Raw genomic sequence first — 16,229 nt, forward strand, 5'->3', positions numbered from 1 at the left:
AAAATAGAAGGCAAACACAGGAGAAAAACTCAAAGAGCACAGATCAGTTGATAGTGTTTAGCTGATAGAAAAGAATTAAAGACAATTGACAAGAAGTTTTGTATGGGAAGCAAAAACAAAAACAAAAGAAAGCATTGTGATGGCCTTAGTGTCTGTAGTGGATTGAGTGGCATTGCCTTCTACCCACCAACTCTGATTTAGTCATTTGTCAGAACATAAAGATCAAAGATATTACATGTGCTCTCTTCAAAGCGTTACATAGTGTCTTGCACAAATCAATTAAATAGGACATTTGAAAAAGGTGTGGCATGTGCTTCACTATTTGCAAAAGACTGGACAAGTTGGTCGGCGATCCACTGCATTGTGATGCTCACGAATCAAAGGTTAAATGGTGATGAGGCTGTCGGCTGTGGAAACTGCAGTTTCTCAAACATGTCTCAGGTCCAGGGGTTGTCTTGCTGCTGGGTTGCTTTACCACATGCAAGAAAAACCAAGCTCACCAGAGAAACATGTATTATAAAAGAACCACATCATGTTTCCAAACAGCATTGAAACATCTCCATCAGACAATTCAAGACATTCAAAAAAGGTATCCTGCGTTTGACCTCAATTACATTAAGAGACTCCCAAAATAATTACCCAAGCCTACTGAAATCATTTAGAGTCGAAAAACATTCTCGAAAATGTCATGTTACAGGACTTGACAAATAGATTGATGCACATCAAACAATTCACAGAAGCTTTTCAGTGAGATGGACAAAGTCTAGCACCTAGGGCCTGATGGAGGGTGGAGGAAGGGGGAATGGGGCGGGTGAAAGCAAACATCCTTCATCAAACCAAAACGTGTTCAGTCAACAAACCAGCAATAAGATTTGGTCTGTGATTGTCTTGCATCCACAGAAATAAACTTGGCAAAGGGGGACAGCTTTAGGATCGCTTCCTTAGTTTAATTTGTTACATAGAAAGCTGGAAAACGGAAAACAAAACATTCCAATCTCAACAGTCCCAAAAATTTGGTTGGACTGCAAAGCTATGTGAAGGTGTTAAATGTAAGGTATATACAAGAGAAGGGAGGAGGGGAAAAAAAACAATTATCAAGGTGAGAAATTCAGTGACAATTATCAGCAAACTGTTGCCCTACAGCTGAATAATAAACAAAGGCCAGAAGAGCTTTTTGACATTTATCTGGGTCTTGTTCCATCTTCAAAATAGAGCAGCCGAGTCCATTTAAATAGTTAAGCATGTTATCCATGATCTCAGGTACCTCAGCACAAATAAAGCATTAATGCTCTGCCATCTTTAAAAGTGATATTGTACAAAAATAACATGCACATTTTGCTGAAACATTTTGCTACTTTTTTGCGTATTAAAAACCAACCACCATAGTTACATACAGAAAACTTTGCAGTGTTCTCAGTTTGCAAATTTGGCAGAATTTATATTTGTTTTATTTATGAAATCTTAATTCAGTTTCACAGCTATGAGACAATGTTTAAAAAGATGGATATTTCATGTTCTCTATCATATATATATATATATATCAATATACATGTATAAATGTACTATGAATTAAATAAACAATAATCAGGAGTGTGACCACAATGTTAGTTGCTGCTAAATCACAGCTTTTTAACCCACCCTTGAGCACTAAATAACACACAAGCACAGAGATTGACATAAAAGGACAAAATGATCACCAATAGGATTTTTTTTTAAAATGCTCTAATAAATTCAGCTAAGAGAAAAGACAGACTTAAATGCAGACCTCATGGTTACCATTTCTTACAGGTCCCCAAAAGCAGTAAGACCTAGATGAAGTTTACTGTGATAAATCATTTTCACTCTGATCAAAGAAGTCACCACTGCTTCAACTGCAGGCAGTGAGCGCGTCATCTACCCAATAATCATGCCACACTGAGCAGACAAAGGCAGGCGCAGAGAGTTTTCAAGCTTTTAACCAAAAACGGTCACAAGGGCCGATGCCACCACAGCCAAAGCTCTGCACCAGTTTCAACACAGTTTTCCAACCAGTTGGCATTATGATAGGCACATCTGTTGGACTTGGTATTGCTTGGACAGATTCATGATGGAGACATGGAGGGGGAACCAGGGTGACAAAATACAACAATCACTCTTTGAGAAGCTTGTAGAGAGGGCCTGTTCCAAAAGAAAAAAAAAAAAAGAAAAAAAAAAAAAGGAGCCTAGAGGATTCGGTACCTTAACAGAAAATCAATGCCTCAACCTGCAGAGACTGAAAACGTGTCATTACACCATCAGAAAGATACAAGTCTAGCTGAACAGCCACAATCTAGGCCTGTTCTCCTCGAGCCCCGGCCACAAACACAAGAGGGATAAATAAAATGAATAGGTAACAGTTGAGAAACAATCAGAAAAGGCAACACTGCTGGTTCTGTTGGATCTTTCTTCACTTTGCCTACCTTTCCACTGGGGGGATTTTACATTGTTGTCGTCATTACAAATAAGCAACTTAGCAGTCCACCCTAGCGCTTCCTGTCTTCAGACCCCCTTTAACTTTCTAAATCCCTGTCACTCTCTTTCTTTCTCTCTTCGCTACTCATGGTTGGAATCTAGAACTCAGCAAACTCCTTTGCACACTTCTCTGTGAAGGAGACTCTGATTTCCTCTTCCTCGTAGTCATCAAAGTTGCTCGTGTCACCCGGGCCTTTGCACTTAGGAATAAAGGGAGCTTCCACCTGGAACACACAGGACAATCAAATCACTAGAATGATGCAGTGTAGTCTAAAAGAGAGAACCAAAGGCACAGCATGCTGCATAAACTACTGGATGACATTGGAATAGTGTCCCAGGAGATAGACCTGATTAAAAACAGATTTATATTCATTTATAGTTATACAAAGCAAGTTAAGATGATTAAACTGGGAGTAAAATGTGTTATACAATCTAAAAATCATGCTTGAATTCTTTGTCTGTGGTCACACTGCAAGACTAATTTCTTGTGATCACATGTTGTCATTTGCTTTTCCTGAAGCCAAGTCTTCTATTTCTATTTCTCTATCTATCTGTTTCTAATTGTAATTTCTCAAAATGAATTTCTGAAAAAGAACTGCCAAAAAAAAAAAAAAAACTAACTCTCTGAATTCATTTGCATCATGCGTAGTATTATTGATACCAAAACGAAGGGCTCAAGGGAGTTTCTGTTGAAATAAATCAAGACAAAAAAAAAAAAGAAATATGTGTTTTGTTGCTTCTTTAATAACATGCTCTAATAGTGTTTATTCTGTGTATTGTGCTTGAAGTCTCTCTTGTTAAAATTTAACCTTTGTTTACACACTGTCAGCACTCATTATGAGCCTGACTGCCCTGGTAGGGGGATCCCTCTCTGTGCAGCAGTTCTTTTCTCAATGTATGTTTCTTATTCAGTGAACTTTGTGAAACCCTTTCACAACTGTACCTTTATACAAATAAACGTGAGTTCATGTGGGGGAAAAAAATGGGGCTCTGTTTGTGTTCATACTGTAGTGTCAAATGAGAGAGGACTTAGTTCTACTTCTGGTCCACTTCAGATTTTTAAATATTGCTTCAGCACTGCTGTAATCCTACTGAATCCACCAGTTTCTGTGAGAAAAATGGAGTCAAATACATGTTTTGTGCGTTTTGTTCGACATTTTTCCATTAGCCTCTAATGTGACATCATCTGTGAGGAGGAAGCACAGATGGTGTGAAATTGCCCATAGCCACAGATGTAGACTAAAGGCACTCCCACTGACCAAAGTCTCATTTAAGCCATCATCCTTTGTCAGCACCACTTTTCTTTTGTCCTTTCCATTTCAAAATGGGAAGTGGACTCTATTTGTACATATTACTGCTATATGAAGGCTTGCCTCTCACCTTCCTCTGGTAAATGGCAATCCAATCAGTGGTGGCAAACCACTTGTGGCCCTTGATATCATTGACTCCATTCCTGAGGTTGCCAAAGCGCTTGGTCAGGTCCACCTGCAGCAAATTTCTCAACAGATCCTTCAGGTCTGAGCTGAAGTGGGAGGGAAAGCGAACCTGCAAACAGTAAAAGTGGTGTGAGTGTGCGTTCACAAGCCAAGTGTTTTATACCTCATGCTATGATTTTTAAATAGACTGCTGGTGTCTGGCCTACAGCTGTGCTTTAGTGCAAGCCTACGAGTGGTGCGTAGTGTTGTGAGTGGTGCTGTTTAAATGACATTGTGCCCACCAATGCTGAATTTGGATTTGATTTGCCTGGTTCTGTCATGTCTGCTTGTTTGCACCACTCTACTTTTCCTTAGATTTTTCTGATGCATGAGCCATTTTTGTCCACAGGATTGCTTACCACTGGTAGTTTTTGCATGAAAGCCAGAGATGACAGCCAGTTGGGAGGTGCTAAAACTGGCCCGCCTAATGCAAACTGTGCCGCCATGTTCAAAGACTCTGAGGGGACATGCTTAGTTCCAGTGCTCTAATGAAAACCAACTGATGCTAGGAGCACTGTCTGCCTGATTTATACCATTTACTGCAGTCACATGACAAATGACTTGCTGAGGTGTACAATCTGGACGACAACTGGTGTATGCACCTAATAAACTGGCACATCTGTGGCTGTATACTGTTGTTTATGGGCTTTGAGATTACCTGAACACATGCTACAAGGTAGTAGTTATTTCTATGGCAGTGATCCCTAAACAGATACCCATCTACTGTCTAAATAAAATATGAAATGAAAACACTAAAATAAAAAAAATGATTATTTAGATAGTCTTCTCTAAACTCACCTTCCCTGATACAATCTTCTCGTAAATCTGAATAGGCTGGTCTGCAAAGAAGGGGGGGTAACCAGCAGCCATCTCATATATCAGCACTCCCAGAGCCCACCAATCCACTGCTTTATTGTAACCCTGGAAAGCACAAAGGAAATAAAAGGGCAGTCAGATATGACCTCAAACAAAAACTTACACTTTACAATGTTGACAATAGACAGTAAGCAGCACACTATACCACAGTTCTGGTGGCTTTTTTTCTTTCTTTAAATTATGTCCCATGTAGATTTGAGAACTCCTCTGCCCTTGATATAAAAAAACAGTGCTGTCCACCATGGGCCCAGCTGAACACTAACCTTACTGAGGATGATCTCTGGTGCCAGGTACTCTGGGGTCCCGCAAAGCGTCCAGGTTCGGCCCTTCACCCTTTTCGCAAATCCAAAATCTGTTACCTGAGAAAGAGAGGGTACAGCTCTCAGTACTAACCACACTCTGCAAGAAAACAGATACTAATCAAACAATAATTGTTGTTGATGGTTAAGAAAGGGAACATGCGATCCTTGCCTGTATGTAACCTTGCTGGTCAATGAGCAGGTTCTCCGGCTTCAGATCTCGGTAGATGAGGTCCAGTGAGTGAAGGTATTCGAAGGTCAGTACAATCTGGGCTGCGTAGAAGCGGGCGTGTGGTTCACTGCAAAACAGATCAGCCACAATATTTACAGTCAACCTGCAGCAGATGGAAATATTTAGGTTGAGTAAACTAAATGTCAGTTTACCTGAATCTACCGATTCTCCGTAAGTGCGAGAACATTTCACCCCCGGGTACATACTCCATTACCATATACAGATTACTGTTGTCCTGTAGAGAGATGAGCAAAGTTTTACTTTGACATGCAAAACACATACAAACAAGAAATGAACATGCTTAGAAGATGAACTCTGTAATGCATACCTTAAAAGAGTGCTCGAGTCGCACCAGAAAGGGAAAGCTGACAGCTTGCAGGATACGTTTCTCGTTCAGTGTGTGCTCTATCTGCTTCAGCTTCACTACCTGGGAGGGAAGAAGATGAACGCTTATTAAGGAAACACAGGTTATAAAAAATGGCTCATCAGACATGTTTAGAATCATATGAGAAATATAAGATGGAGTCAAGAATTCATATTTATTAGTATTCCTCTATAAAATCATGCTTTAAGTACTGTACCTTCTGTTTGTCAAGTATTTTCATAGCAAAATGTTGGCCCGTCTCTTTGTGTTTAACCAGCATGACTCGACCAAATGAACCAGTGCCTAAGGTCTTCAAACGCTCAAAGTGGTCCAATGCCGCAGTTTGCTGAGGGGCAGAAGAGGATAGTGTGCATAACATTTTACTAGCAACATCCAATAACGAGCCTGTCTTTAGTTAAACTATTTCACTAAATGATACCTCAGCTAAAATATAATATCATGTCAGTAACAAGTATTATTCCTGTTGTTTTAATGTGAATTAAACAAGCTGAATTAGGCATTTCATTTTGTTCATTGAGCTGATATAAGAGGTGCAGCCACTGTGGAAATAAATATATATCCACATTAGCCCAGCAGAGGGTGCAATACCCCTTTAGAATAAATTGGAATTAATTTGATCATGGGCGGGGCTACTCCCATGAGTCTGCCTGAGAGAGTAAACAAGCACGTGAAAATAGTCTGGTTAATACAAGATGCATCATAAAATGCATTATCACACTGATGTGTCTCAACACACCAAAATGAAAACAATATTAGCAGAAGTACAATAATAAAGACTATAAAATGTAATGTACAGTTCTAATGACTGAATAAAACTATGAAAATGTTGAGGATTAGACAGAAAAAAAAAAGAAGGAATTCTCATTCGTTCTCTCACCTGTGCTGGATTCTCCCATTTCTTCAAGAAATCTTCTTTGGCTTTGGCAAGAAACTCCTTCACTATAATTAGAAACAAATTGCATATTCATTAGAGAGATTGTGTGTTTTAAAAACCAGACTTTGACATAAGTTAATCACCAAGACCCAGAGAATACCACAACATCTGTGTATGACAATTATGTGGAGGAATTTGCAGGATATTCCAGCCAAATGAGCATGATACATGTTATGCGCCTATGTGTACATTGACATAAAAACCCTCTATATGATCAGCCGATCAAGGTCAGTCACCTGGCTCCACTGGCTTGGACTTTCTCTGATTTTGGGATCCAAACAACTGCAACCATGAAAGTGAACGCGGTACTATAAAACCAGCTGAAATAGTGAATTAAACTAATGCTGAAGTTTGTCTTGCTGAAGGTAAAAATACACCCTTTTACCCAGAGAATAAATTACTACAAATTAATTCCACTCCTTTACTATGACCCACCTAAATCATCACAGGTGCAGAGAATTGTTTAGAAGCCACATACGAAAAAAAGATGAAGAGATCACCGGAATAAAGTCAAAGAGTTTTTAGATTAAATACACCTGTAACTGTAAGGTCCAACAGCTGGTGAGTCAATTTCCTTGCAAAAAGTCCAATGAATGAAGACAAATGGACATTTCAAACCCAATCAAACCAAAATAATGGCTAAAGTATTGCACAGTTGTAAATCTGTGTTGTGCAGCTCACCCTCCAAATCAGAGTCTACAGAAGCTGCAGGGTTCCATGGCTGAGATGGAAGAATGTGTACGACAACAGTTAGCCGGGTACTTCACAAGTCACAGCATTTTAGGAAAGTGGCAAAGAGAAAGCCACTTGTGTGACATCTCAGCAAGTGTTTACCAGAAAGCATGTGAGACACTCTGAAACAAAGTGCAGAAGTTCAATGGCATGTTAAGACAAAAAAGAAAAAAAAGAAAATCAAGCTTTTTAACCATTACTCTAAATACTATGTTCAGCGAGAGCAAAACAGTGCCAGCATCATGATGTGGGGAAGAGTCTCTCTAGCAGTAAGGCTTCTGAAGTAAACTAAGTGCAGCAAAATACACAGAAGTCCTGCAAGAAAACCTTCAGCGAATGTCTGACTTAAGAGACTCATTTTCAAGCAAGGCACCAACATTTAAAGCCAAAGCTGCATATGAATGACTTAAACATCCTGAAGTGGCCACGTCAGCATGTAGACCATAATCTTATCTAGAATTTATGGCAGCATGTGGACATTGGTATTCAATCAATGTCCACACAGGTTGAAAGAAAACCTGAGCATTTCTGCAAAGAGGACATTAGGAGTGTGTGCACATGCTCGAGACAGCCGCTGGCCCTACACCACAAAACGTCATGCTTGTGCATTATGGCAAAAGATAGATTTAGACAAGAGTGACCTTTTTCTGAAAAATTTCAAGTTGATCTAAACTTGAGAGGCAGTTCTGACCAATCAGACTCTTATGGAAGCTATGGACGTATCTTGGGTGTGATGACAGCAGAAAGAGACTGTTCGTTTACAATGATGGCGGCTCCTAAAGAGTTTAGCATAGATGCTGCTATAGCATCAGTTATATCATAACTGGAGAGCATTTATTCATTGATGGAAGAGCAGAGAACAGAACTTGGGCAAGAGTTTAATTTACAAAATGTGCTGGTAGTGAAAAAAATAGCAAGGATGCAGAATCTGATTGGTTGAAGTCAGCCTGCGATAGATGGTGATAGACAGATGGTTCATCCAATCACCTGCCAAGTATTTTTGAAAGTGTCTGCCCTCTTCCAAACAGTTTCCAACAAAACCTTCCCAGATGGTTTTGTGTGATAAACCATCTGTCGAGTCAAGTTAAAGTTGATCTCAATTAGAAAACAAAATTTTGACTTTGATTTTCTTTTACACATATGGTCGAAATTTTCTGAGCTTTGACATGTGTCATTAAACCCACACAAAACAAACCAATATTCAAAAGCAGACTGTTAGCTCTGAAGTCAAGGGTCCTGCACTTATGAATGCACTTATGTGGGAGAAAAACATTGATCTGGAATAATAAATCGATCAGTGCCAAGAGTGCAGTTTAACATGAGGCCAGAATGCCTTTGGAAGAAACCTACACCCGGTCTCTGTGAACACAGGTTAGGACTTGGCAATGCAATAATACAAATGCAGCAGTGTGCATGCACACACATACATGTTATTACAGGCCAAAAGACTACATGCCTGTGAACACAATTTGACAGCACACATAGTGTCATATGGACAAGTTCATTTTTCTTGTCCTTATCTTTATGAGGCTAAACACTGTTGTCTGTGGGAACATGCAGATAACCAGTCCTTCCTCATTCCTCGTTACTGTCTGTGCACTAGTTTTAAGGGACATAGCCACCCTAGCAGCCGAGGAAGCACTGTTATTTCAGATGTTATGGTTGAGGTTGTATATGTAGAAATACTGTTGGAAAAACAACTACAGTTTAAATTTAAATTTATTGTGGTGTTTGATTACTACAGTGAATATGAAGAAAGAGCAGAGAAAAACTCAGGCTACTCTGTAAATAGTACACATTCACTTTACTGGTTTAATATTTTGGACAAAAGATTTCACACATAAAGAACTGAACCCAAAGTAGAAATAAGGATAATTACAATAATACAAAAAATTATTTATACTAGTTCTTCATAAATGAAGAACTGAAAAACAGTGGAAACACAAACCATCTCAGGGTAATGTGGAATGTCTGTCTGTCTAGGTAATCGATGCAAAACAGCCCAGGGCACACTTTAAATAAAGCCAGTCAGCTGTCAATAGTGAAAGTGCACAGCAATTTATTCATCAACTTTGTGATATGAATATTCAAACTAATGGGATTTTGCAGTGATATGTTCAAATCAGAAATCAGTGGCAACTATCTGCACATAAATTTCTCATGAGAACATTTGTGCATCTCTTGCACACATACACTCAAAACTAAATGAAGCTTAATCCTCATTTAGCTAATGTGATTTCCTGCAAATTCTCCAAAGACTAGCAGCTCCAACAATAGGATGGGAGAAAGCCAGCAAGAACGGCAAAGACCAAAGTTCGCATAAACATGTCGAGACACTGTTGCTCCCACAGAGAGCAGTGGAAGCAGATCGGTCGCCAGGGAGAAAACATTTCCCGAGAAACTTGCTCAACTCCCACTTCCAAGCACAATGAGCCACAAATGGAGCTATTCCCGTCATCACTTGAAGCTGCTAAGAAAAAAGACGTGGGTGCTGCTGCAAAAGTAGCTGGGAGCTAAATAGCCAAATCAACAGCTGTCTTTAAGGAAATATCATTCATTCAGACTCTCTCTCTGTAAGATTTAGGAGGCTTGGCCGCCATGACTACCCAGGGGAGAATCAGGTGATAAGCTCATGTTCAATACCCTGATTCTCCTATAAACCCAAATTCCTTACCATCTGGGATGACTATTGGTACCTCTGGTGCTGCATCTGCCGAGCGCGACCCGGATTCACTTGAGCGCGAGGATGACTCCCTCTTCCCTGCATGCCTTCTGGAGCTCTTCCTGTCACACATTAGCCCTGCAAAGTCTCCCCAGTTCTTCTTCCTTGGCCTCTTCCTCACAGCCACTGACTCATGACCTATCCTCCCCCTCTGAGAGCACTCTGGTCAGATCAGCTGCCCCACTCATCCACAGAAACCAGTCAAGTGTCCTTGCTGGAAGGATGTGTTCAGTCTTTTCCGTGACTGTCACTTTGCTGGGTACCAAGTTCGGAAAGTTGCATCCACCTCCAACGTGCAGTCAAACATAGCATGGAGAGCAGCACTGCTCCCGTTACACTTGCATAGAGCAATTAGACCCTTGCTTGGTTTGTATCAATATTTATTCTGCACACAAAGTACTCTCTGCTGTTCCCTCTCATGTCAACCACACATGCAAAAACACACACACACACACACACAATGCACACACAGAGGCTATATATTGATCCAAATAGGGGCATAATCATCTGGGGGAGGGGCATAAAACACTAGCTGGTATATTTATCCAACCCAGAGAGTCCTATGGAAAACTAGGCCTAAGTGAAGACCCTTGAGATGAACAAGACACATCTACATGCAACTAAAACTTTCCCTAATTAGCAGAACCAATCAGATGTCACATCTGCAATGAAAAACTTTCAGGGCTGATCTGGGTGTTTTCAAAAACATAAAAGTAACTCTCTCAGGAGACACCAGCAAAGCAGGAGTCCACAAACCGCTGTGAAACTTTTTCTCCCTGCCCAAATGCACCAGAGAGTCTGTGGAGTGCCAGTGCTGAATTGATCCTCCAAAAATCAATCCTACATCTCTCCCCTGGGCCTCACTGCCCCACTCTGACGCAGGAACAGAAGGGTTATATTGGGGCGAGCTGACCGACATTTAACTGTGAAGCGCGCCAAATCAGGTCCCAATCTACACCAGGCCTTGTTCAGATAGCATATGGTGCATAAGAAAACAGTCAGAGGGGAAACCGAGCTGCATGTGAACCAGTAAGGTGTTTATGTATGTGTAAACATGAGAAATAAATGGTAGTCATCAGCTGAATACTGGCAGTAGACATTTCACTGTGACTGGTGAGCAAGCAGCTACTGACTAAACCACCAATGAGAAGCCGTTTTGTGTACTACTGTTGGAACTGAGCTGGCTAATACAGAAGCACAGAAGCAGACAGACTGAGCTGATGGTCATTGTGCAATGTTCTATTCACATCTATTCAAATGCATGCAGAGCACTGGTTAAGTGCCTGAATCCATCCATTTTATTGTATGATTGTTATTTAAATTGCTCAGAATCGCATTGACACCTCAGCTAAAAAAGTCTAACTTTGTTAGTTTCCATACAGGAGTGGCTTTTATACAGACATATATGACAAAAAGTAAACCTTCAAAAGTGAAGTTTTATGGTTGTGCTGAACTAAAACAGAGCAGGTTCAGTAAGTATAGCCCATCACTACATAGTTATTTTTACATTTACAAATCTAATTCGTTCCCAACTTAGCCAAGTACATATACAGTAACTAATGAACATTTTACACTGTCTACTTTGACAACAAAAATTATTCCCTACATTTCTGCTGTTCCTCATTTCTGCAGCATGGTATCATACTATGCTATGCTTTATTTATAGTAGAGTATAAATAATTTCAGTAGCACCACCTATGTGGCTACAGCTTTAGAAGATTAAGCACAACAGACACAAAGATTCACACTACTACCACGCCTGTTGAGGTGAGAATCCAAAAGAAACTACTGTGCCTTGCGTGATCACTCTATCCTCAGTTTTGCTTTGCTTGCTGCTGAATTCTGCATCTCCGGATTGTTCCAAGGCAGCATGTTAGCTTGCCAACAGTGCTGTAAGCTTATCTGAGGTGGCTGATTGGCATTTCAAACGTAAGGTCCACTGGTAATCAGTGTAGGCTTATAACAAAGCCCCTTTTACTGGAGACAGGAAGTGATGAGCGATCCAAACACAAACCTGCCCCTATTACACAAACCAGCTGCGTGCAGAGCAGGGGCAGGACATGAACCATAGGTTATTTATAGACTGAGGGAGTTGCACTTTGACAGGGTGCCACCTCATTATATGGCCAAATCCAAAGCGCACAAGATTCAATATAACCATCCCTTGTGTCATCACTGGTTATGAGGATGGGCTTGATCAGATGTGGAAAAAGTGTGTGAAGTACAGAAAAATATTCACAGGCTATCAAACACTAAAACAATCAGACAGACTTACAAGAGCAGTGGAAAAGACAATGATACAAGAGTGTTGTAACAAATAATAAAGTCTGTGTGTGTTAGGATTAATTCAGCGTCACACTGCGTAACAGTTTAAGGCTGACAGTGTTATACTGTACACCATGGCAGCTGACAGACACTTCCACAATAACTAAGAAATGTTTTCCTTTGAAGTGTACCTTGAAAACAATAGCTAACAGAGAAAAGATGAACAAAAGGCTGCTCTGTATGTGTGTGTGTGTATACATCAATATATGCACGCACACACAAACACACACATCTTGGTTTCTGGCAATAATACCAGTAAAACCAATGTCTGCCAGCACTAATGATCACTCCACCAAAGCCAACAGATACTTAACTCACCAGGTCATGAAGTGAGTTTAGTAACAAACATTATCAATAAAATAATAATAATAATAATAATAATAATAATAATAATAATAATAACAACAACAACAGCTTAATTATCTGTTAAACGAATGAGCTAGAGCACAGCTTATGACTGGCTAAGCTAGTGGGACATAACATAGCATGAACCACAGCTCCACCCCTAACCCGTGCTCCTGTCGAGCTCCAGAATGAAGACTCACTCCAGCAGCAAGCCTCTAGCTCCTCCTGTGGTTGGTCATATCTGCCGTCTCCACTGCCTGTGTCCCCTAAACAGGGCCCAGCTCGGTGAAACAGCCTTCCTGCCAGCCTGTGAATAACAGACATCCTAAAAGGCTGGAGGAAGCAAGCTGATAGCCTGTGTAGCGTCTCAGCACTGCAGTACGTCCAGATGCTTTAACAAGCGGGAAATCCAGAATATGTGATGCCAACAGCGTCTTAAAGGCCCAAACTTAAAGCTATCCTGGTTGGCTGTGCTTAGTTTATAGAGCAGTAGAGACGATGACCAACTGTGCAGAGCTTGGGCTGGACCTTCCTTGCTCCTTCACTTCCTGCTGCAGTTCACAGTGTCTGTCCGCCCTGCTTCTTCCTGTGGGCCAGAAATCAGCTTTGTATACTAGAGCAGCGGCTCTCTGCTTGTCTTCTCCAGCCTGGAAAGTTCAGAGGAAACAGACCTTGTGCACCTGAAACAGCTCTCAACACTCTCTTTCCATTTTCCGTAGAAACCAAAATGAGCTGCCATGTTGTCCTTAATCTCTAGCTGCGCTGTGGAAAACTACGCTCCTGGGTGTGGGCTCTGGACCCCTGGTCTGCACCTGTCTCTGGGGATCAGGGTGGGTCCAGAGCGATCAGGCTGATAAGGATGTGAAGCATGGCATGTCAACAAACCTCCCACTAGCAGTGCCTCCTATGTCCTTGCTTCTAACCTACAATTTTAACTACTTATAAAGCATTTTAAAAAAAACAACCTTTGAGCTTGAACACCTGAAAGTCATGGCCTTTGTTACAGGGGCTACCACCGATGGGTTAAAGTTACAGAGTTACTGGAGGCCATTCTTCACACCTACTCTCTACCAGCAACAAGGAGCTGACACTCATTTTGCAGATACCTGTTCAGACTTTGCACACTTGAGCGTTATTTATAGTGTCATGGATAAAAACATAAAATTGTGTTCTCCCAGGGCTTCTCCAAGGCCAGTGCTCCTGACTGGGAGAGGAGAGTGAGTTAACAAGCAATTTATTGAGAAATTGAATTCAATTTTTCCCTGGTTTAGTAGTTAACACTTACATTCATATTTATATGTAAGTGTCATTTATTTTGTTGAATGCCTCTTAATTTCCTTTTTAAATGTGCTAATAGTAACTGTTTTCAATCTGATGATTGATAAGCCCATTAACAATATATAAAGTTGTGGGGAGCAATCGAGCACACAAAACGGTTAACGAGACCAGAGCATCCCTTGCTCTATGTCACGCACACAAACATTTGCGCACACGTACTGGGTGACACATACAAGTGCCCTTGTTCTAAATGCTGCTCATCACATGATGTTCAAGAGACTCCTCAACTCCCAAGTTTCTGCCTGGAGAGGATCACCCTCATGCATCATATGACCCTGTCCTGGTGGCTTTTTCCTTCTCTGATAACAACCAACTCCCTCTACTCACTTACTCTGAAATGCAGTCTGTGAGACTCAGTGCTCTGGTCCACATTGGATTAAAATTCAACTCATCACTTGAAATATCTTAAAATCTGCATTACTTCTACACATATCATTTCTCCATACACAGAGGAACGTTTTGTCCTGAAGTAACTGGGTTATTAAAAAGTGCACAAGAAAACAACTCCACACCAGGGTCTAGGTTTGCAATGTTATTGCAGCCTTTCAAAACCTTATGAGAGGAGGGGGAAAAAACATCTGCAAGACATGAACCACAAAGAAACCTATGACTGTTGTATAAGGCTAGCTGTTGTCATCCTCGCTGGTACCTCTGAATATAACCTGGGGCTTTTAATCACGAGCTTTCCCACAGAATCAGCGGAGAGAATGAATAACATCCTCTGCTGTTCAGTTAGGATGAACACGGTGTCACAGTAAAACAGTTAAAGTTTATATGTGAATATGAATGGCCACATGTTCTCTTTCATAGGGTCTCACCTAAAGTTGACAGTGCAGCAAAGTTTAGCATATTCTGCTCGATCACTTCGAAAACAGTGCAATATGTCGTATTGTGGAGGGTCTCTGGGCCTCGATGCATTGCACAGGTGTTAAGTTGTACTTTATATTTCGCTGCCATTATAGGAAACAGGAAATAACTACAGCGAACCCATCCAACGACAGGCGGCATGATATAGCCAGCTGCTGCAGCCATGGGTTAAGGGTACTCACCGCTCTCCATCTCATTGCCCTTCTTTGCGGTGGGCGTGTTGCCCATGATGGCAGGCTGATGGTGGAGTCCCTGGGTTCGGGCTGAGTTTTCCTTCACAAGTCGTAGAGTGATGCTACACTGCTAACACAGTCGCTGGGCTCAATGAGGCTGACAGCTAGCTACTAGCTAACAGCTATCATTATTAGCTAATGAGTGTAAATATATTTTTTCCAACGCTCTTCCGCAGTGGGTTCGGAAAACCCCAGCCAAGCGAGTATATCCAAGTCTGCAGCTAACAGTAATGCTTTAAGTTAGCTAGGCTAGCACGGCAGCTAACTCTAGCAGAGATGGCCAGTGGCTGTTAGCTTGTTAGCGTTAGCCTGTCAATTTCCAAGCGAGCACCGGCCAATCAAGACGACACTCGACTGTCCTTTATTTCCAGAAACGGCTTGGTTTATCCAAAATCCAGTCCGGAGCATTAGACGGATCGCCGACAATTGTTTTCCGTATGTCTAATGAGCAAGCTAGGGTTAGCTTTCAGCGTCCCTTGCAATCGTATCCTGGCCTGACCTACCCAGGTGCTATCTCTATGTAAGCAGGCCTTTTCAGTTGAGATCCAGATAACAAAAGTGGTGTCCGGGTTATTCGTTTTTTCAGCTGTTGGTTATTTCAAATTGACATCCCTCCATTCGTCCCGAAACCAGCCGTCAAATGCAATGGTTTCCTGGGGCCGACCATCTGATAGTCGATTCCTAAGATCAACAGACCCCTTCCATTAATCTTCAGACCGCAAGGGAAACTCCAGTCATCCATCCAGCGAGTCCCGCCTCTGACTGGATCTGATTGGCTACATTCACAGATATTTACGTGACAGAAGTCGCAGTTCAAGTGTTGATTGGATATGCGTCAATACATCCAATAATTGCATGGATGCGATTCGCCTGTGAAATGATTTTGTTCCGCCCCCCAGACTTGCTAGAACCCAATACGCCCAAGTCTATAGCTATTTTTTTTTTTTTTACATTTTTGCCTTAAATTATCAGCTGT

At 41.2% G+C, this 16,229-nt stretch overlaps 1 protein-coding gene across 3 annotated transcripts; it reads right to left on the bottom strand.

Annotated features, from left to right (window-relative positions):
* Positions 1-920: 920 nt before the first annotated feature.
* prkacaa (protein kinase, cAMP-dependent, catalytic, alpha, genome duplicate a) lies at positions 921-16,005 on the bottom strand. 3 transcript variants are annotated; one of them, XM_023404343.2, is made up of 10 exons: positions 15,203-16,005; positions 6,635-6,696; positions 5,954-6,082; positions 5,701-5,799; positions 5,525-5,607; positions 5,313-5,439; positions 5,105-5,200; positions 4,764-4,886; positions 3,871-4,035; positions 921-2,714 (listed from the first exon to the last, which is right to left on the bottom strand). In XM_023404343.2, the coding sequence occupies exons 1-10, from the start codon at positions 15,246-15,248 to the stop codon at positions 2,589-2,591; spliced, it is 1,056 nt and encodes a 351-aa protein (XP_023260111.1). In that variant the 5' UTR covers positions 15,249-16,005; the 3' UTR covers positions 921-2,588. The 3 variants fall into 3 exon arrangements, with proteins under 3 accessions (XP_023260111.1, XP_023260109.1, XP_023260110.1); XM_023404341.2 differs by lacking the exon at positions 15,203-16,005 and adding an exon at positions 13,016-13,470; XM_023404342.2 differs by lacking the exon at positions 15,203-16,005 and adding an exon at positions 10,098-10,475.
* Between the last annotated feature and the right edge of the window lie 224 nt (positions 16,006-16,229).

The sequence above is a fragment of the Seriola lalandi genome, unplaced genomic scaffold (genome assembly GCF_002814215.2).
Source record: "Seriola lalandi dorsalis isolate HSWRI2012SDOR001 ecotype SW California unplaced genomic scaffold, Sedor1 jcf7180002054240, whole genome shotgun sequence".
Taxonomy (NCBI): domain Eukaryota; kingdom Metazoa; phylum Chordata; class Actinopteri; order Carangiformes; family Carangidae; genus Seriola; species Seriola lalandi.